This window comes from Talpa europaea, assembly GCF_964194135.1.
Source record: "Talpa europaea genome assembly, chromosome: 3".
Taxonomy (NCBI): Eukaryota; Metazoa; Chordata; class Mammalia; order Eulipotyphla; family Talpidae; genus Talpa; species Talpa europaea.
The window spans coordinates 104,356,052-104,377,165 of NC_140069.1; the positions used below are offsets into that span (position 1 = coordinate 104,356,052).

Consider the following 21,114-nt stretch of genomic DNA (forward strand, 5'->3'; position numbering starts at 1 on the left):
CTGCAGCACGAGTTTGATCCCCAGCCAGGGAGCTGACCCACATGGCATAGCAGACCTCTCCTGTCTAGCCCGCTGCTCCCCTCAGCAGTGTATTTCAGTAGATCTGCCTGTTCTGTTCCCCACTCTGTATCTGGTGAATCCATTCATCCCCTGAACCAGTGTTCTGTACCCCAGTTCTTGTATGCATAAATAAATAAATCTTTAAAAAAAAAAAAGGCCCCCTTTGCATGCCTGTGGAGCATGTTAACGCTGCAAAGCAATGAAATGAAACTAGTGCTGAGTCTCCTACCACTTTATAAATAAATGTTTCAATTGGCTAACAAAAAGACCTTACCTGAAAGCATGGTATTAGAGACTCTACCAAAACACCTAATTAAACTTGGCTTGATTAAGAGTTTAATTAAATATTAAGAAATATTTAATAATTTTCTAATTAAATAAAGCAAGTAGCAGATTAACATAAAATTTAAATATAGTATTTTTTAATTCACACATCTTTTTTTCTGATTTTTATTGTGAATGCTTTTAAACAGAAAAGTTGAAAGAATAAAATAGTCAATATTGTACAAATTTTTTTTTATATTTGTGTTTGTATGATCATGCTTGTGCTATTTGAATGGCAGTTGCAGGCATCATGACTCTTTACCTCTGAATACTTAAAAATATATCTCCAAAGAGTAAGGTCACTCCTCAGGGTAACTTCCAATACCATCATCACAGCTAAGAGATTTAGCAGTAATTCCATAATGCTAATATTTAATATCCAATCTAGGGAACCATAAGCTAATATTTAATATCCAATCTAGGTTCAAATTTCCCCAGTAGTCCTAAGAATTTCTTGGATCTTTTCTTGGTTTATGTGTTGCCTTTGGTTTTTACGTCTACTTTCTTTTAATCTGAAACAACTCTCAATTCAATAGATAAAGTATTTTCTGAGATAAGTAATAAGGCCTTGAAGAATTCTAAGAAACCATTGGTAGTGCTGGAAATCAATATGACATGGGTTCCTTCTATTGTTACTGGTTTATAACATTGTGATACATCATATTTTTTTAATGCCTACATTAATAATTTCAAATTTCATTATTTATTAATAAGGCTAATTCACATTGGTATTTAAATTTTTCTGTCTATGTCTTAGATACCGTGTTTTTTCACTTGCCACCTAGAAATGGAAATGGAGCTACAGTATATGGCATTTCTTGCTACCGACAAATTGAAGCCAAGGTACAATCATTACAGTGAACAACAGCAAAACACCCAAATTCTTCCTTTCATGCTAACCACAAAAATGTAAAATTGGGGAAACACAGTCTTTCATTTGATATTTGTGATATTGCTTTAAATTTTTATAAACAAGTTGTAGCTATTTTTCCAATATTACCAATTTATTTACGCAAATGTTTTTTAAGTTGACATTGATGGTATAGTTTGTCAAAATATTTTGTGCATTGTTTTTAGATAGTGATTCTTAAATTATCATCAAAAACAGTGCTATCTGAAAGAGCTACCCATTTTAAAACCATAATCAAGGATGACTGATTTGTGTTAGGAAAATTGCAACTTGCATCTGAATTATTCTCCACTAGACTGTAAGTTCCTTGAGTAGAGATGGTCTCTCACCGTTTTATTCCTAGAACCTGACAGATTCTGGCACCTAATGTCCTGACCAACATTTATTCATTAGTAAATATCTCCTGAGATTCCCAGTAAATGCTTTTTCTATTAAATGAACTAAATGTAAGAAACTTTTCTAATTGCTATTTTTATGTTATGATGTGTTTTATGATGCTATTTTTATGTTAAAGATGTGATTTTTTAAAATATTTATATGAAATGTTTGTATTAATGACTATTTCTTTATAATAGGCGTTGAAAGTAAGGCAAGCAGATGTCACCAGAGAAACTGTTCAGAAAAGTGTTTGTGTTCTAAGCAAGCTGGTAAGAGACCAAATAACTTGTTAATGTTTTTGTTAAACATTCATGGAACATTGTTATTTGAGGATGAGAGATCACATTTTAGGCATCTTATTTTATTAGTATCAGAAGAGACTTATAAAAATAATAAATCTATTAAAATTATTTAGGTTCTCCTTATTTATACTTTTGCATCTCCTCTTTCTCTTTGCCTTTCAGCAATTTTAATCTCATTTGCACCTCAAGTCAAAACTAGTTTAAAGGAAAGAGGTAGTATAGATAGGTTTTTAGGAAGGAGATTTCCACTTGACCAAAATGAGGTAACTGATATTTATACTGATATTGATCCCTTTTTTGTTGTTGTTCTCAACTTTTGATATTTTACTAAAATTCAAAATATCAAAATTACTTATGTTATCGATGATACAGAAGTACATGATGCCTTTGATATGAAAAATTGTAACCTTAACTTACTCTTTAAAAATTTAAAACGTAAAATGTTTGAGGAAAAGAAATGACAACAAATTATACTGTACAATACCAATATTTTTAAATTGTTTATTCCATGTACAAGTTAATCTCATGTAAGTGTATGATCGTTTTGACTTATTTTTTACAAATGCCTGTTTCTGTATGTAAAATATGCCACCCGCTAAATACAAATGAAATTCAAATCTCTATTATATTATTTTAGATCTGTATAATTACTGCCTACAGTGGCTCTGCAGTTAACCGAAACCAAGATTGAGAATATTTCATTAGGGCCTCCCCGGTGGCGCAGCGGTTGAGCGCTGGGTTGCGAAGCTGCCCGCGACCTCTGCGACGCCGGTTCGATCCCCGGCTGCTCCCAGGCCACCGGAGGAGGGTCCCACGTGGCGCGCAGACCTCTCCTGCCGCCCGCTGCTCCCCTCAGCAGTGTACTTCGGTCCTTCTGCCTGCTCTGCTCCCCGCTCTGGCTCTGGTGAATTCTCTCACCCTCCCGCGCTTCTGACTGTACCCAGTGCATGTATAAACCAACCAACCAACCAAATAAATAAATAAATAAAAATGCCTCTTTAAAAAAAAAAAAAAAGAGAGAGAGAATATTTCATTAGTCTTAAGTATCAAATATATATAGGTTTTGTTAAATTATTGCTTCTGTAGATTTCTTATGTTCACAGACACTTTAAATGTGGTCTGCTTAATATAAGGTGAGTTTTGCAAAATAGATTTTATTTTAAATTCTGTTACTAAGCTAACACATGCACACCCTGAGCAATGCTGTGGGCCTTAATAATAAGATTGTAAGGATATTTCTTCCAAGATAGTGGTTTTAATTTTCTAGAGGCATGTCTTATTTATTTATCTATTTGTTTGTTTGTTTGGTTTATACATGCACTGGGTACAGTCAGAAGCCGGGAGGGTGAGAGAATTCACCAGAGCCAGAGCGGGGAGCAGAGCAGGCAGAAGGACCGAAGTACACTGCTGAGGGGAGCAGCGGGCGGCAGGAGAGGTCTGCGCGCCATGTGGGACCCTCCTCCGGTGGCCGGGGAGCAGCCGGGGATCGAACCGGCGCTGCAGAGGCCGCGGGCAGCTTCGCAACCCAGCGCTCAACCGCTGCGCCACCTGGGAGGCCCATCAAGATAGTGGTTTTAAATAAAGGGCAAGAATAGTCTCTTAGGAATAATTATAAAAGACCCAAATATCAGAAAGTATAGTAAGTTGCTAATCTGACTGATGTATAAGTTTCTAGAAAGGTAACCTAAAAAAGAATACATCAGTAAATCACATTTTAATATTGCACCAGATGACCAGAACATAAGGAAATCAAATAGTAAAGCAAATGCAAGTGCCAATATGTTAGGCGTGTATAACTATACATAATTACTCCATCACTCAGCTGTATAACTCTAGACACTTATCCTTTCTACACCTGCTTGGTGATGTGAACACAGGTACATGAGAAGATAGTATATCTCATAGTACTGTTTTTCAAATTAAATAACATAGGTCAAAGCACTTAGTAGTATATCTGGCACTTATAAAACACTTAAATATTGCCTGATTTAATGTTAACACTTAAAGATATCCCTGAGTAATTATATATATAATTCTATTTTTAATACATTTTTATACAATTGTCATTTTAGTCCTGATAATAATGAGCTGTATTTACTGTTCTCATTAACAAGTAGAGATAAAACTCAAAGTCATATAGCTACTACTAAGTGAGTAGCAAAACTGAAAAATGCAGTTTTGTCTGTCTAAACAGACATAGGAGATGTGATAACAGCTACCTCATCCAAAAATTTCTGGTTGGTAGTGCATCGTCGTTTATAAAAAAATAAGCTGATTTTATGCTTAGGTGTTAATGATATATTAACAGGGATAGTTGAGGTGGTGGGAAAGCTATTCCAATGTTAGGTGTTGTAACTAATTGGAGCATAATACAGTATTGGTTTCTGCATACTGAAAAGACTTAGAAAGCATCTAGACTGACACATTGAAAGTAAAAAGATGGAAATTTTAGAAGAGAATCTAAGATCAGAGAAATAAGCAATAACTTTGTTCAAATATAGAAAAGAATATTATGATGTACTAAGCTTGTTCTAAGCTTCCATAGAGTACTAAAAGTAAAATTAATTTAAATTTCGCTAAAAATGTTCAATTAGATATAAGAAGGGACTGCAATAAGGTTGATTAAATGTTAACACAAGGCCTCCCTGGTGGCACACGGGGTTAAGCACAGCACTGTGAAGCTATTCTCAGCCTCTGCAGCATGATTTTGATCCCCGCTGGCCAGGGAGCTGATCCACATGGCGCAGCAGACCTCTCCTGTCTCGCCTACTGCTCCCCTCAGCAGTGTATTTCAGTCAGTCTGCCTGTTCTGTTCCCCACTCTGTCTCTGGTGAATCCTCTCACCACCCCCTACCTCTAGCCTGCACCCCAGTTCTTGTATGCATAAATAAATAAATCTTTAAAAAAAAAAGTTAACACAAGTCAGCAGAACAATGCAGAATTAGATTAAATTTTAAATCTAATTATAATGTTAGCTACCATTTCATTGCTACCTAAGTGCCTGATACTTTACTAAGTGCTTTCACCTGTTATTTAATCCTAAAACCCACATTAAATATACTTTCTTTGTTAGTGATTAAAGTGTAGTCATACACAGTGGAATACTACACAGCTATTAAAAAAAAAGATGAGGGCCTCCCATTGGTGCTACGGATTGAGCGCAGCACTGTGAAGCTGTCTGCAGCCTCTGCAGCGAGGTTCGATTCCCAGCTGGCCAGTGAACTACCCACATGGCACAGCAGACCTCTTCTGTCTCTCCCGCTGCTCCCCTCAGCAGTGTCTTTGGTCCCTCTGCCTGTTCTGCTCCTCGCTCTGTCTCTAGTGAGTTCTCTCTGGCCTGTAACCCAGTTCTTGTATAAATAAATAAATCCTAAAAAAAAAAAAAAAAAAAAAGGATGAGCTGTTGCCATTTGCGAAAACATGGATTCAATTGAAGGGGATTCTGCTAAGTGAAATAAGGCCAAAGGACAAAGACAGCTACCGGATGGTTTCACTCAGGTGAAATATAGAAAAATAAAACAAGAGATCATTTATGAAGCATAGAAATCTGACTAAAATTGAGGCTATTAGAGGGAGAAAAGGGAGGGTAGAGAGCAGCGTGGAGAGGGTCCAGTGGACTATGGCAGGGGGCTGTGGGTGCCCTGGTGGTGAGTGTGGCATTGTAACATATATCCGAAGAGGTATTGTGCACCTGTGTTACTTCAATTTTTTTACAAAGTGCTGTTTTTTCACATTCCTCTGTTCATATCAGCTAGCAGATGTGGAGAAGATCAGTGCCCAGAGTTTTACAGCTGAGTGATAGAGCAGACCCAGGAGGTCTGAGCCCACACTCGCAACCACTATACCTATGAGTGTGTAGGCCACTTTCCAACTTTAGCCAAAGATTTAGATCAGGTGACTTAACAACTTTCAGTTACGAATGTTAAGGTACTAACATTGATAGTTACCTTACTCTCCTTGTTCTCTTTAAGTTAAAAAGTTGTAGGGTTTTTGTTTGTCTTTTACTATTATCAGCCTAATGGTAATTTCTTTTTTTTTTCCTTTAAGCCTCTCTATGGCTTACTTCAAGCAAAACTGCAACTCATTACACATGCATACTTTGAAGAAAAGGACTTCTCCCAAATTTCCATTCTAAAGGTAACTAACCCCTTAAGAGAGGTGTTAGGCAGAAACAGATTCATGAAGCAAGTAAATCTTACCAGTAATACTGTAAAGGTTAATTATTTATTAATTTAAGAAAGACATTTTTTTTTTAGAATGTAATAGTTTTGGGCGGGGATATGCCCAAAATGTGTATAGATTATACTTATTAAATTTAACCAAAATGTTTTTTATTAAATATATAAAATAACTATACAATCATTGTTTCTTTTAATAGATAATAACGCTCTTGCTTTGTCATTGCTTCCCTAAATTTGCTTATCTTATTAATAGACTATTCATTATGTTGATGTGTACATGTGGGCTTTTGGTTCCTAATTCCCATAGCAAATAAACAAGAGTAACATAACCATTTATTAAAGGTATTTTCTTCAAGGCTGCCATGAACATACAGAACATGGCTCTCTCCTGGATTTTAATGTAAGGAGACAGTTAGGTATTTAGCAAGGACACAGAGGGAATTTGTCTTAGGAATCCATACCACTTGCTTATGAATCGAGATCTAAAATGTACAGGAAGAGGAGGAAGAAATTTTGTAAAGTGGGAGTTCAGAGAAACCTCAGTTTCTAAATTCAGAATCTGACTAAACTGACTCAATTAAATAACCCAGTTTTTTCTTGATCATTGTAGTTCTAATTCACTGTCTAAAACTATAGCAAAATGCTCTAACCTGAATATATTTTTTAGGAGCTTTATGAGCATATGAATAGCTCCTTGGGAGGAACTTCATTAGAAGGATCACAAGTATATCTTGGTAAGTAACATTTTTTTTGCAAGTCTGAAGTGCCTTCCTTTCTTTTTGTTTGGCAAATTAAGTTGCATTAAAATTCCATGATCAGAATTACATTTCTGTATGGGACCTAAATTCTTCAAGTGTGATGCTGCTTCTTCCTTAAATACCTACCTAGCTAGTATTTATAGCGAAAATTATTATCACACTTGAGCCAATATTTACAACTACTGTTGCACAAAGTGAATTTCTTCTTTTAGAATAGTAATGGGGGCTCCCCAGTGGCGCAGCCGTTGAGCGCTGGGTTGTAAAGCTGCCCGCGGCCTCTGCAGCGCCAGTTCTGTCCCTGGCGGCTGGGAGAGGGTCCCACATGGCACGCAGACCTTTCCTGCCACCCGCTGCTCCCCTCAGCAGTGTACTTTGTCGGTCTGCCTGTTCTGTTCCCTGCCCTGGCTCTGGTGAATCCTCTCACCCTCCCGCGCTTCTGACTCTACCCAGTGCTTGTATAAATAAATAAATAAATCTTCAAAAAAAATAGTAATAATTTTTAAAAAAGAATAGTAATGGAAAGTTCTTCCTTTCCTTATATTAATGCTTTATCTTGACAACCTAGAATATCCATTGTTGCTCAAGGTACTCAGTAAATATCCCTTTCATGATTAAAAAAGTTTTTATCATATGGTGATTTATGCTATTTCCTATTTTATACTCAGTTCCTATTTTGGCCTGAAGTTACCAAACTGGTAGTTCACTTTGCAACCTTGTATATAATGTTAGCTGGCTACAGAACTCCATTCTGAGAACATATTTTTCTTTAAATTACTTTCTCCTTGTCCTATGGGCAGATGATGAGAGAAGACTGTGATTGAGAAATAATAGCATATAGAGTATAATGATCAAAATCATGTGGGTTTTTTTTTTATTTTACTTATTTGCTTTTATTTACATATCATTAATTTCCAACATTGTATATGATAGAGGGGCATAGTTTCACTCCTCAGGTACATGTTACCACACCCACCACCACAGCATCCATAGACCATGGAGCCCTCTCCACACATTGTTCCCACTGTTCCTCTCCCTCCCCCTCTAGCAGCTTCAGTTCTGCAGCCATGTTTCTAGGGTTTGTTTAAATCATTGACTACTCTTATAGTATAGACTTAATAATTTCTAAAATTGTATAATTTATGTTTGTAGAATGGAGAGGTGTTAGTGTTACACTATCTACAATAGTAGCCATTAGTCACATGTGACTTTATATTTACAGCAGAATTAATAAAATTTAATTTTGTCAGTTTGTCAGTCACATTTACCACATTTCTTTTTCTTTTTTTTTTTTTAAAGAATTATTTATTTATACAAGCATTGGGTACAGTCAGAAACACGGGAGAGTGAGAGAATTCGCCAGAGCCAGAGCGGGGAAGAAAACAGGCAGACTGACGAAATACACTGCTGAGGGGAGCAGCGGGGATACAGGAGAGGTCTGTCGCAACATGTGGGACCCTCGCCGGCAGCGGGAGATCGAACCGGAGCTGCAGAGGCTGCAGGCAGCTTCGCAGCCCAGCACTCAGCTGCTGCGCCACCAGGGGAGGCCCCCACATGTCTTTTTTTTTTTTAAAGATTTATTTTTTTATACATACAAGAACTGGAGTATAGGCCAGAGGTGCTGGGGGGTGAGAGGATTCACCAGGGACAGAGTGGAGAACAGAACAGGCAGACTGACTGAAATACACTGCTGAGGAGAGCAGCGGGTGTCTGCTGTGCCATATGGGTCTGCTCCCTGACCAGCTGGGGATCAAACTTGTGCTGCAGAGGCTGCCGATAGCTTCATAGTGTTGTGATTTAACCCCTTGCACCATCAGGCAGGCCCAACACTTGCCACATTTCAAGTGTTCAGTGACCACTTGTGACTACTGTATTAGACAACTCAGATTGAGAATGTTTTCCATAATTGTAGAAAGTTTTATTGGACTATGCTGTTTCTCTTTTAACAGTAATATCCTAAATTTGAGTATGTATGTACATTATTAAATATTGCATAGATATTTAATATTTGTATATTCCTACCCTTTTTTTATCTTTCTTATAGAGGAAAAAAATTTCCCTTGACAAAAACAATAACTTGTAGTCATAGACTGACTTTTTTGTTAACATTGTAGGTCTCTCTCCTCGAGATCTTGTGCTTCATTTTCGACATAAGGTATATATAATACTTCATTTTAATTGATGGTGTACTAAATTTGTGTTCATTTAACTATGTAAATTCCATGTGCTACATGATGTAATGCAGATGGTGGCATCACTGTGTTTCAGTCTTCAAAGATTGCTCTGACAATACAACATTGAAAGTGTCACTAGTGCTTGTATGATAGAAAATTCTGAAAGTATACTAATACTCTGTTTATTTCTGTGCAGAACAGTATACCTTTTTCTGTCATCTTTGTGATTTCAGGTAGCATTAAATAAGAGTGAAAAGAAACATGTTTTAATCTTGCAGAATATTTATATATTGCCCTGGAAGTGGGAAATTTCTAGAAAACATCTATACTTACGCCTTCTACTCTTAATTATGAAAGAATATGTTTACTAGGTGATACATACATTGATCATTCATTTAACAGACATTAGTGATTATCTGTGTGAATGCTTAGACGTCCAGAAATTAATGACTAGTTTCTGCTTTTCCTTAAGGCGTTTGTAAATATTTCAAGCAAAAATGAATTTACCCCTTCCAGAAAGCATAATTTATAAAAAACTTAAATGGTTCTTATATTTTTAGGGGATATAAATATTTAATTTCTCAGTGTAAGTTCATCACTTTCACTGTACTGTTAAAATGCTGTGATCATTTAATATTGATTAAAAGATATATGAGTGTGTTGGGGGGAAAGGCAAATGAATAATGTGGTTGAGTTTCTAATTTTAATAAAGTTTTTTTTATTTCTTCAGGTCTTAATCCTGTTCAAACTTATTCTTCTTGAAAAAAAGGTGAGATTTGAAGGGATAGAATATTAATATTTTTGCATTTCTTAAATACTATGTAAAATTAAAACTAGTGATGAAGGATTAAGACTTCTTGAACTGTCAAGTTGTAGTGAGCTGAGATACATGTTCTTGTTCATTACCTTAGAAGCATAAATTTGTGCAGTCTTTCTGGAGGCACTTTGACAGTGGATTTAATTATCAGAATGATTTTGACTGTAGGCAATGAAAAACCCATTTTAAACTGACTAAAATAATAAAGAAATGTATTAGCTCACTTCAGATTTAAGAGTTTGTTGACCAAATGTTCAATAGTATTAAGTACCTACATTTTTTATCCCCATCTCTTTGCACCACAGTCCACAGTGCTACCAGTAGCTTTATCTAGATCCTAGTTCCTCTTGTCGGGTAGGATAATTGCCAGCAGTAGTTGGGCTATATGCATTCTCAGTTTTAAATGGTGGTAGAAATAATCTTCCCAACCATTTATTTTTTTGTTTTGTTTTAAAGATTTATTTTTTATTTATTTATATAAGCACTGGGTACAGTCAGAAGCGCGGGAGGGTGAGAGAATTCACCAGAGCCAGTGCGGGGAGCAGAGCAGGCAGAAGGACCGAAGCACACTGCTCAGGGGAGCAGCGGGCGGCAGGAGAGGTCTGCACGCCATGTGGGACCCTCCTCCGGTGGCTGGGGAGCAGCCGGCGATCAAACCAGCGCTGTAGAGACTGGGCAGCTTCACAACCCAGCACTCAACCACTGCACCATGGGGGAGGCCCCCCAACCACTTAATAAGATAACTTCCCTTCAGTTTGTGTGGGTCTGTGATCCCATATGACTTCTCCAAACCAATAATTGTTGATCAAAAAATGATTGGCTTAAACTTGGGTTTGAGACCACTCCATTTTTCCACTTTATTTGTCTGGCTGGAGATGAAAGAAGTATTCATTGCAGAAAATCAGAATAGAGAAAAGTATCTCCTTAAAAAAAGAACATATGTATTTATAATATTGGGGTTCTGGGCTTGATATGTAGCTGGAGAAACTTTGTTTTTACTTAACATGCCAGAGACATCTTCACAACAACAAAAGAGAACAACCTCGAATCTTTTTTTTGGTCTGGAATTATATACAATATACAAGATTAGTTTTTCACCCATAATTCATTATTTAAAACGATCTGTGATAGAATCTCAGAATTCTTGTGTCCAACTCAGACTAATTCTAGAAAATTAATGTCTAAGACATGAATTACTGGGTCAAAGGAACAGATATTTTTGAGGTAATGATTATACTGTATATTGTGAATGGGTACATCCCAACATTCATTCCACCCCGACTTCAATGGGCGCAGTAATACAGAATATAAAACTGGTTCCAGATCCAGGGATAGCTCCTTATTTGTCTAAACCAGAGGTCAGCAATCTTTTTCTGTAAAGGATCAGATCGTAGTATTTTTCTTTATAGGTTATATGGCCTCTGTTGTAATTACTAAACTCCAACCCATGGTGTAAAAGCAGCCATAAATAATAAATAGATGAATTGGTGTGACTGTTCCACTAAAATTTTATTTGCAAAAATAGGTGATAGACCCTTGGTCTACATCTATGGTCTAAAATAATGGCAGTCCCACCCCTTTGTATTAGAGTGGCATGGAACCCATAGAGTATTGATAGTTTTGTGATTGGCTTATCATACTTAGTATATGTTGTCAAGGTGTATCCATCTAGTAATATGTGTCAAAACTTTTTTAAAGCTGAACAATATTACTTAGTATATACATACCATATTCTGTTTATTCATCTGTCTATGGGCAACTTTTGGCTCTGATGAATGATGCTATTATGAGTGTGGGTGCAAGTATATTTCTTCAAGACCCTGTTTTCAATTTCCTAGGATAAATATCTAGAAGTAGTATTGCTGGATGAGATGGTAGTTCTATTTTTAATTTTTTTTAATTAATTAATTATTTATTTATTTATACAAGCACTGGGTACAGTCAGAAGCGCGGGAGGGTGAGAGAATTCACCAGAGCCAGAGCGGGGAGCAGAGCAGGCAGAAGGACCGAAGTACACTGCTGAGGGGAGCAGCGGGCAGCAGGAGAGGTCTGGGCGCCATGCGGGACCCTCTTCTGGTGGCCGGGGAGCAGCTGGGTATCGAACTGGCGGCGCAGAGGCTGCGGACAGCATTGCAACCCAGTGCTTAACCGCTGCGCCACTGGGGAGGCCCTATTTTTTATTTTTTGAGGAGCTATCATACTGTTTGCTATAGCAAATGCACTATTTTACATCCCTACCAACAGTGCACACAAAGATTCCAATTTCACCACATCCTCACCAACACTTGTTATTTTGGGTTTTTTTGTTTTTTTAATAGTACCGTCGTAATAGGTATAAATCTGATTTTGATAGCATTTCTCAATGATTATTAATATTGAATGTCTTTTCATGGGCTTGTTGGCCATTTGTGTATCTTCTTCGGTGAAATGTCCATTTGAGTCCCTTGCCCATTTTTTAATTGGGTGGTGTTTTTTTTTAATAGTTGTTGTTTTCAAAAAAAATTTTTTTTTAAGATTTATTTATTTGTTTATTTATTTATTTATTTATTTATTTATACAAGCACTGGGTACAGTCAGAGCTGCGGAAGGGTGAGAGAATTCACCAGAGCCAGAGCGGGGAGCAGAGCAGGCAGAAGGACTGAAGTACACTGCTGAGGGGAGCAGCGGGCGGCAGGAGAGGTCTGCACGCCATGTGGGACCCTCCTCCAGTGGCCGGGGAGCAGCCGGGGATCGAACTGGCGGCGCAGAGGTTGCGGGCAGCTTCGCAACCTAGCGCTCAACCACTGCGCCGCCGGGAAGGCCCTCAAATTTTTTATTATATCCCATAATAATGTTTTACATTGCAACCTAGAATACACTTGCATGTATATATGCCAAATAATAGCTACATACAATGGCATTTATAATTATGAAGTAAACTATAATTAATGTGAAAAATTACAGATACACTCTTCTTATTGATTTGATAAAATTGGGTTGTGCTTTAAAGCCCAAACTTGGTTTCTCTGTATCTGGAAAGCACTTCTTATATATTACCAATATGTAAGTCAAGCACAGATGAATGTGGATGCTAAACTCTGTCAAATAGCACTTTAGTGTCACTAAATGATTTAATTGTTTGAAAAAGAAAAAAAACTTGGGCCTCCCTGGTGGCGCAAGGGGTTAAGACGCAACCTATGAAGCTATCCTCAGCCACTGCAGCATGAGTTCGATCCCCGGCCAGGGAGCTACCCACATGTTGTAGCAGACCTCCTGCCTCACCGGCTGTCCCTCAGCAGTGTATTTCAGTCATTCCTCCTGTTCTGTTCCCCACTCTGTCTCTGGTGAATCCTCTCACTCCCCACACCTCTGACCTGTACCCTAGATCTTGTATGCATAAATAAATAACTCTTTAAAAGAAAAAGAAAAAAAACAAAAACAAAAACTTGCCCAAGCAAATGTTTGCTTGTTTTTTGCAACTATTTTGATTATAGTCAGGTACCATTTAAAAATGGTCCCAGCATGCTACACCACACAGCCTAAGTGTTAGAAGGCTAGACCATCTAGGTTTGTGTAATTACATTTGTGTAATGACATTTGCACAATGAGGTTGAAATCACCTAGCAACACATTTCTCAGAATGTAGCCCCACAATTAAGTGATGCATGATTATAGTACCAAGTGGTAGATTTAGTGCAATATCTGACAGAATCCAGTTTCCAATTCATATTTTCTCAATTTTTATTCTGAAAAATGTTAAATCTAAATTTTTAAAATGTTAAAAACAAAAATGTCTATAGAACTATATAATGAATACTTTTATACCCTTTGTATATGCCAGTTAACATTTTGCCATTTTGCATTATTAGTAGCTTATTTTTATGTCTTCATTCCCCCCCATTCCTCATAATTTCAAGTTATGGTGTTTCACCCCAAATACTTTAGAATATATTTCTTAACAACATGAGTTTACCTACAAAACAAAAACACTATTTTTACTTATAAGAAATAAGTCCATTTTCAAGTTTCCCCCCTATCTTTATAATGACCTTTATTGCTTTTTTCAGTCTGGGACCAAGACCTATAATGTGGCATTGTTAGCTTCTCTTTAATCTCAAACACTTCGCCATCTTGTTCTTTTTTTCTTTTTCTTTTTCATTATGTAGTTTTTGTTTTGAAGAATTCAGACTAGTTGTGTTGAAAGATTAGACTTGTCTGATTGTTTTCATGTGACTAGTTTCAGATTATATATTTTTGGCAAGAATACTATACAGGTGGTCTTGTGTCCTTCTCAGGACATTACACCAGGAGACCCATAGCTGTATGTCCTATTATTGGTGATGTGGTTTGAGCATTTGAATTAAAGTGATGGTTGCCAGATTTCTTCATATTAAGGTATTTGTCTTTCCCTTTGTAATTAATAGGTAATCTGTGGGATGATAAATTTAAGACTATTGAATATCCTATTGCCTAACAATCTTTCATGATAGTTTTAGCATCCATTGATAACTTTCATCTGGATTATGGTGGATGCTTGGTGATTTTCTAATTCTGTAATTAATTTCTGTATGTATTACATGTCACTCTTTTGTAAAGAAAAGTTTTTCCCTTACTTCCCCCATCTTTTTTTTAAGTGTCATTATGGATTCATGGATTTTCTAATTTAATTTTGGTTAAATTCATTTCAGGTCCTCTTTTACATTTCCCCAGTGAATAAATTGGTGGGTGCCCTGATGACTGTGTTATCCCTTTTTCCAGGTAAGAGGATTGCAGCATTTATTCTATCCTTTATTTAACTTATATTGGAACTTTCAGTGATAAGTTTTCAAGGCTGTACACATTAGTGTTTGCTCTTTTAATTTTAATATTTTAACAATTCTTTTTGACATAAGCTTATAGGAGAGTTCCACTATATAGAACACAATATATAGCTCTTATTTTCTTCAACCTTTTTATAAGCCAAGCTGTTCTCCAATATTGATGTTTTAGGCATGATTGAACATGGTCTCAGTGATTGTTCTCAGTACAGACCCCGAAAGAGTACATCTGAAGATACTGGGCTTCAAGAAAGTAATCCCCCTGCAGATGATTTTGTTTCTATGCCTGTTGCCGGCATTTCAAATACTGACTTGGGAACTGTCAAGAAAATCATGACAGGAAACCATGGAGGAGATGCTGCTATCAAGATTGAAGAACCTTTGTTCAAAGTAGATGACAACAGCAAAGGACAGGAACCCAGTGACACCAATCAATATTTGAAACTTCCTACTCGTCCATCTCCAGAGTCTTCAGAAAGTGACTGGGAGACCCTGGATCCTAGTGTCTTAGAAGACCACACATTGAAAGAAAGTGAACAGGTGGAATCAGAACAGACAAACTTATTTCCAAAAGACTCGGTGCCCTCCGACAGTCCTCCAATTACTGTGCAACCTCAAGCTAATACAGGCCAGGTAGTCCTGATACCAGGTCTAATTTCTGGTTTGGAAGAGGACCAATATGGCATGCCCCTGGCCATCTTCACAAAGGTAAAGTTTAATGTCCTTTAGAATTTAATTTGTTAAATATATATTTGGGTCTGAAAATTTTCCTTGAACACTGTACATACACACCAAATATATACCACTATGTGTGAAATCTGTGACCATAGTGTAAGGCTGTAGGGAATTAATTCAGGGAGAGTTGTTTGGGCAGAGGATATTCAAATACTACATTTCCAAAAGCTGCCATTTCATAAGGAAAAAAGTGCTTATGGGTTGACTTTAATTGTGATTAGTCTTGCTTTTTGTTTACCCATTAGAGCAGGGAAAGATCATAGATTTCTAATTTTATGTAAAATTTTGCCTGAAAATGTTTAGCTGGCTAATTTACATATCAGTATACCTCACAGATATAGTGTTTGGGTTAACTTTCTCTAAAAATTATTTTTTAATCTTTATGAAAAACTAAAATATATTTGTCGCTTTTTAAATAACTTAAATACAGCATAGTAAATCATGTTGTATCTTTGATTTAGGAACTTATGTCCTGAGTGTATGTTTTCTTCTACTACTGTACTCTTGAGTAAATTCTTTCTGGCTTCATCCACCCTTGTAAGTGAGTTCTTTTCCTGAGTCAGCATTGCACTTAGCGGAGATCGCTGTCTTTGTCTATTTTGTGAACTGAAATTATCTCAATTCGTTTCATTATTTAGCTAATGCAATTTCTTGAAACTGGTGTTTATGAACCTGAAAAGAAAATTCAGGGCTCTCAAACTGCTGGGTATGGTCAGTAGCATAGATTGTGGGTTTTCTGAGCTCACATGAGGCTGTGGTGACTGCCTGCACCTTTCAGATCCCTACACAGTAGCTTCACCCACCCAACCTCTGATTTTTGGCACTGTGGATATATTAAGAGGGAAATTAACTGTGAGTTTGCTGTGAATTAAAGTAATGTGAAAGTGTTCTATGTGCTGTCTGTATACCAGGTTTGGCAGAATGTTCTATTTGTATACATCATACAATACCAAATATTTGATGGGCTGCCACCATCATTATTGTAAATAAGACATCTTTTGTTTTGTGTTTTACTTTGTACTTATTAATATCTAATGTGTTATTTAATAACAATTTTAAATACATATACCGATTCTTTTCATGTCACCAACTTTAGAATGTAAAATGTTCTTAAAAGTGAAGTGTGTTTTAGGCTTTTTGTAATCTTTAGGTTTCTTAGCATGCTTCCACAGAAGGAATTATGTTAGCAAAACATATTGAAAAGTAATTTCAAAAATCACTGAAGACCAGAAGCATGGAAAATTGCTAGAGTAGCAAGCTTTGATCAGACTAATAAGCTGACTGGTTCCCTGACTCAGTTACCATGTGAATAAATGGAATCAAATTTCTAAATAATAAAACAGTGAACTCTGAAGAGATTCCCCAGTTCTACAGCCTTCAGTCTTTTCTCTAGTGCTTGAAATTGCCTGAGGATGTCAATCTTAAAAATGAGACTTACTGTATATATGCCATAGATACTAGGATTCAAAAATATGTTTGTACCTTTGCTGAAAACTGTTTTAGGAGGTGTAGAGAAGAAACAGGCGCTGAGAGGAGAGGGGACTGGATGCAAACTGTCAGGCATCCAAGGGTGAGGAGAACAAATAGGGTAACCCAAAAAGAGGAAGAAAATTAGAAAATGAACTGTACCTGTGTGATATATATATATACTGAGGTACTATTCCATTCTGTCACTAGAGAGAAGTCAAAGGAGGATGAGGAAATGGAAGAGAGATAAAAGAGGAAGTTAGAGTAACTATTTTCGGATGTGAAAAATCAGTCCTGAGGGCTGATTGTAATCTTCTGTCCTCTCTCTGAAAGAGAGCAATATAGAATTGGCAATACCCTGTTGCAAAGCAGAATAGGGCCAGCCAGAAAGGACCTTGGATTTAGGATAGTGGCTTATTTTAATCTGCTGAGTCACCTTCACTCTCCTCTTTTCCAATTATGAGATAATATTTATTATTTAGTAAAAATCAATTGAATCTTACCATAAATGGAACTCTGGTTCAAAGGAACCTCACTCTAATTGAATAAAAGTGATTTTCACTATTAGTATTTGAGGGATAAGGAAGATAATTTTAGGCAAATCACTAAAAAAGTTTTCAACATGATTTTTTTGCATGTTTTAAAAGATCAGCAGCTATTTCTTAGTTTAATTACGTATATCTGATACTTTTTTAAATATGCATTGCCTCCACCAGAAGATGACTTAATTTAGAATTCTCTTAAACTTCAGTTTGTAACATTTTTAGTAAAATGATGAATTTATGAAAGTTAAAAGTTCATGTAGGTGGAAACTGAGTTTTTTATTTCCCACACATATTAAAGTTCCTTTATGTGTTGCTCCTGAATTTGTATTTGATTTGCTCTCTTGCAGGTTGTCATTTTCAAACTTTAGGGAACCTATAAATAACTTGACAGCTTGATGTGTTTAGAAACAAGTAGTTGGGAAGAAAGGGAGTCTTTGGTTTCTGAATACATAGCCCATGCAGAGCATGAACCTTAAGTGAACCAGCTATTTTAACTAATTCTGAATGAGGAACTGGGGTTCTATCAGCCTTTAGTCACCAGAGGGGCACCAGTTGAGAAGCACTGTAGCCTCTCTATTACCTGGACTTGTATTTGTTTTTGCTGCTGTTACAGAGTTTGATTGATCTGGTAAAGACATTGTCAAGAATAAGAATAAAACCAAATCCATAGACCTGTATTCCAACTTTTCGAAGTCTTCTCCCATATTAAGTGTTTAATACCTATCCCAGATGCAGTGAAGAGCATGAAGTAACAAGAGGTCTATCTTCTGCCCTAGAGAGTGTTCCCAATTTTTTTTTTAAGGATGTCAAGTTTTAAAACTCTATCCTAGAACTCGAGATTAAAAACAAGTTCAGAAACAGCACATCTGCCCTACTGGCTTCAGACACAAATTTTGCCACTTGCTAAAAATCTTCTTGATGTAGAGTCTTTCAGCAGAAGTTTAATTTCTTCCTTTTGTACATCATTCCAATGTTAACACTTTTATTCTCAGGAAATATGCTGGGTTTTGTACACCCGACTGCTTGCTATGATTGGACAATTCAACAATAATGCTCAGTTAAATACACAACTACTCAGGATCATTTTTGCTTTAAACACTTAATAGCAAATATCTTAAAATGTTTTTCATTATTTTTAACAGTAGCACAGTGAAATACCTTGTGCAGTGCTTTGCTACTTTCATAATAGTACTTTGGTGATTATGGCCAGATGCATGTGTTTTAAATTTTTACTGGAAGAACTAACAGCTTTCTACCAGACAATATACTTTTTTTTTTTTAAAGATTATTTATGTATACAGGAACTGGGGTATAGGCCAGAGGTGTGGAGGGTGAGAGGATTCACCAGAGACAGAGTGGGGAACAATACAGGCAGACTGACTGAAATACACTGCTGGGGAGAGCAGCAGGGCGAGCCAGGAGAGGTCTACTGCGCCATGTGGGTAGCTCCCTGGCCAGGGATCAAGCTTGAGCTGCAGTGGCTGCGGATAGCTTCATAGGTTGTGTCTTAACCCCTGCGCCACCAGGGAGGCCCCCAGACAATATACTTAAATGGGCTTAATACTTCATTTCCTAAATGAAAAAGTTCAGCTCATTAGTTACTGTGGAGGCTTTCAAATTGAACCAAGAACAAAGTGATCACGTAAGACAGCCCTCATGTTAAATGACCTTGTCAAGATTTGACCATTCATGAGCAACATTAGCAATTAACTGAACTTAACTTGAGGTTCCCCTGGAATATAATTGTAGTGAGTTAAAGATCAGCTGCTTTAGGAATGGCATGGGATTGGGTAGCTTGGGAGTTTCTTCTACTCTTAGCTACCATTCCCATGATTAGTCTCTAGAAGAGAGAGAGAGGTAGCTATTGCATCACTTTTCTGATGTTTCCTATTTACTCATAATTTATAGGGATACCTGTGTTTACCCTATATGGCATTGCAGCAGCATCATCTTCTCTCTGATGTCACCGTCCGGGGATTTGTTGCTGGAGCTACTAACATCCTTTTCCGACAACAGAAACACCTCAGTGATGCCATTGTGGAAGTAGGTGTACGTATGAGCGTGTGTCCTTGATGCTGCTGGTCCCGGTTTTCCTTTCTTAAATGTAATTATGAAGGCATTGTTTCCTGTATGCTAGGGATTCTAAACACCTTAGGTTTATTTTCATAACCTTTGAGATAGATTTTATTACTGTCTCTATTTTACACCTGCAGGAACTAAGGAACAAAGAGCTCAAACCGCTGCTAAGTGTTGAGGCAGGATTCCAACCCAGGCAAGGTGGTCCTACTACAATCTCACAATTAAAATGGGCTTATTGTTCAAATAGTTTAAATACTTCTATATTATTTAGTAGCTCCAGTTATCAAGAGGAAGAAAGCTATGGATAAATTCTTGCCACCATAACAATATATGAAAATTTAAATCATTTGTTCATTTTCACAATTGAAGTAATTTTTTAAATTTTCAATGACCTAATGTTTTTGTAGTTTCTGACGGAAAGTACTAAGACATGTTTCTGACAAAATGTTCATAATATAATAAATGAAAAATCTAGGATTCAGAACTATATGTATTATGATCTTAATTTTGAGAAAGGAAAATATATATCTTCCGAGGCAGGAGAATACAGACGGGAGGACCACAGGGTTGAGTCAACATTACTGGTTATGTACTACTGTTGAAGTTGGGTGGAGAGTCATAGGTATTTGTTTTTATCATTATACTTCAAAATAGTAAATTATGTTTCTTTCTTCGTATCTCCAATTTTATATAATAAAAATACTCCAGTGTTTCTATGCCTTCAAAGAAAAAATGTTAAGGATTATTATAGTTGTTAATTGTGTATATTGCTAATTGGTGATTAAGATAGTTTTTACTCTATGCCTCTATATTTTCTGAAATATTTACTATCATTGAATTACTTTTTTAATTCAAAATTATAAATCTATGCTTGTATTCTCTAAAAACAGAAAATGAGCAATTTTTTAAATAAAGGAAACAAACTACAGTGTGAAAACCTTTATCTTTCTTAGAGTCATCATTTGAGGATGTAGTTATTCCTACTTTTTATTTCCAGCTCCAACTTCCCAATAGTTCACTCTTTAATGTGTAGCTTGGAGGTCTGCGTGAATGCCCAGACTCTTACTTGTACCGTGGGTACCCTTTAGGTAGAAGAAGCGCTGATCCAAATCCATGATCCAGAACTAAAGAAGCTGCTTAACCCAACTACTGCAGACCTAAGATTTGCAGATTACCTAGTGAGGCACGTGACAGAGAACCGGGATGACGTCTTCCTAGATGGCACAGGCTGGGAAGGAGGTGACGAATGGATCCGAGCTCAGTTTGCAGTCTACATCCACGCACTGCTGGCTGCCACGCTGCAGTTAGGTAAGAAATGCATGGCCACTTTTTTACTTTGTAGCACTTGTGATGTTTTGAATTGTATAAAAAACATACCTTCTGTATAGAAAAATTCCCTGTTATTCCCTCACACAGAGATAGCCACCCTTATTCAAGGTGGCCCTTCAATAAGAATTATTCCCATTACACATTTTTTAAAACTTAGTTTTTCTTATTAATAAATACAGCTCTTTCACACCTTTATGTCACTGTTTAGTATTCCATATATGGAACCATATGTCAGTATTTGGGGTTATTTATAAATACTGCT

The 21,114-nt window shown here is 36.7% G+C and overlaps 1 protein-coding gene across 2 annotated transcripts in view; it reads left to right on the forward strand.

The window, feature by feature from the left end:
- The window catches only part of AVL9 (AVL9 cell migration associated), a gene marked incomplete at both ends in the record, with an annotated part of 35,133 nt that overhangs the window by 6,817 nt on the left and 7,202 nt on the right, over positions 1-21,114 (forward strand). For both annotated transcript variants that reach the window (XM_084229576.1, XM_084229575.1), the window contains 10 exons: positions 1,142-1,227; positions 1,870-1,941; positions 6,022-6,111; positions 6,823-6,889; positions 9,025-9,065; positions 9,815-9,853; positions 14,569-14,638; positions 14,870-15,405; positions 19,353-19,487; positions 20,612-20,831. In XM_084229576.1, coding sequence (XP_084085702.1) covers positions 1,142-1,227; positions 1,870-1,941; positions 6,022-6,111; positions 6,823-6,889; positions 9,025-9,065; positions 9,815-9,853; positions 14,569-14,638; positions 14,870-15,405; positions 19,353-19,487; positions 20,612-20,831 — 1,356 coding nt within the window. The remainder of the gene's footprint in view (positions 1-1,141; positions 1,228-1,869; positions 1,942-6,021; positions 6,112-6,822; positions 6,890-9,024; positions 9,066-9,814; positions 9,854-14,568; positions 14,639-14,869; positions 15,406-19,352; positions 19,488-20,611; positions 20,832-21,114) is intronic.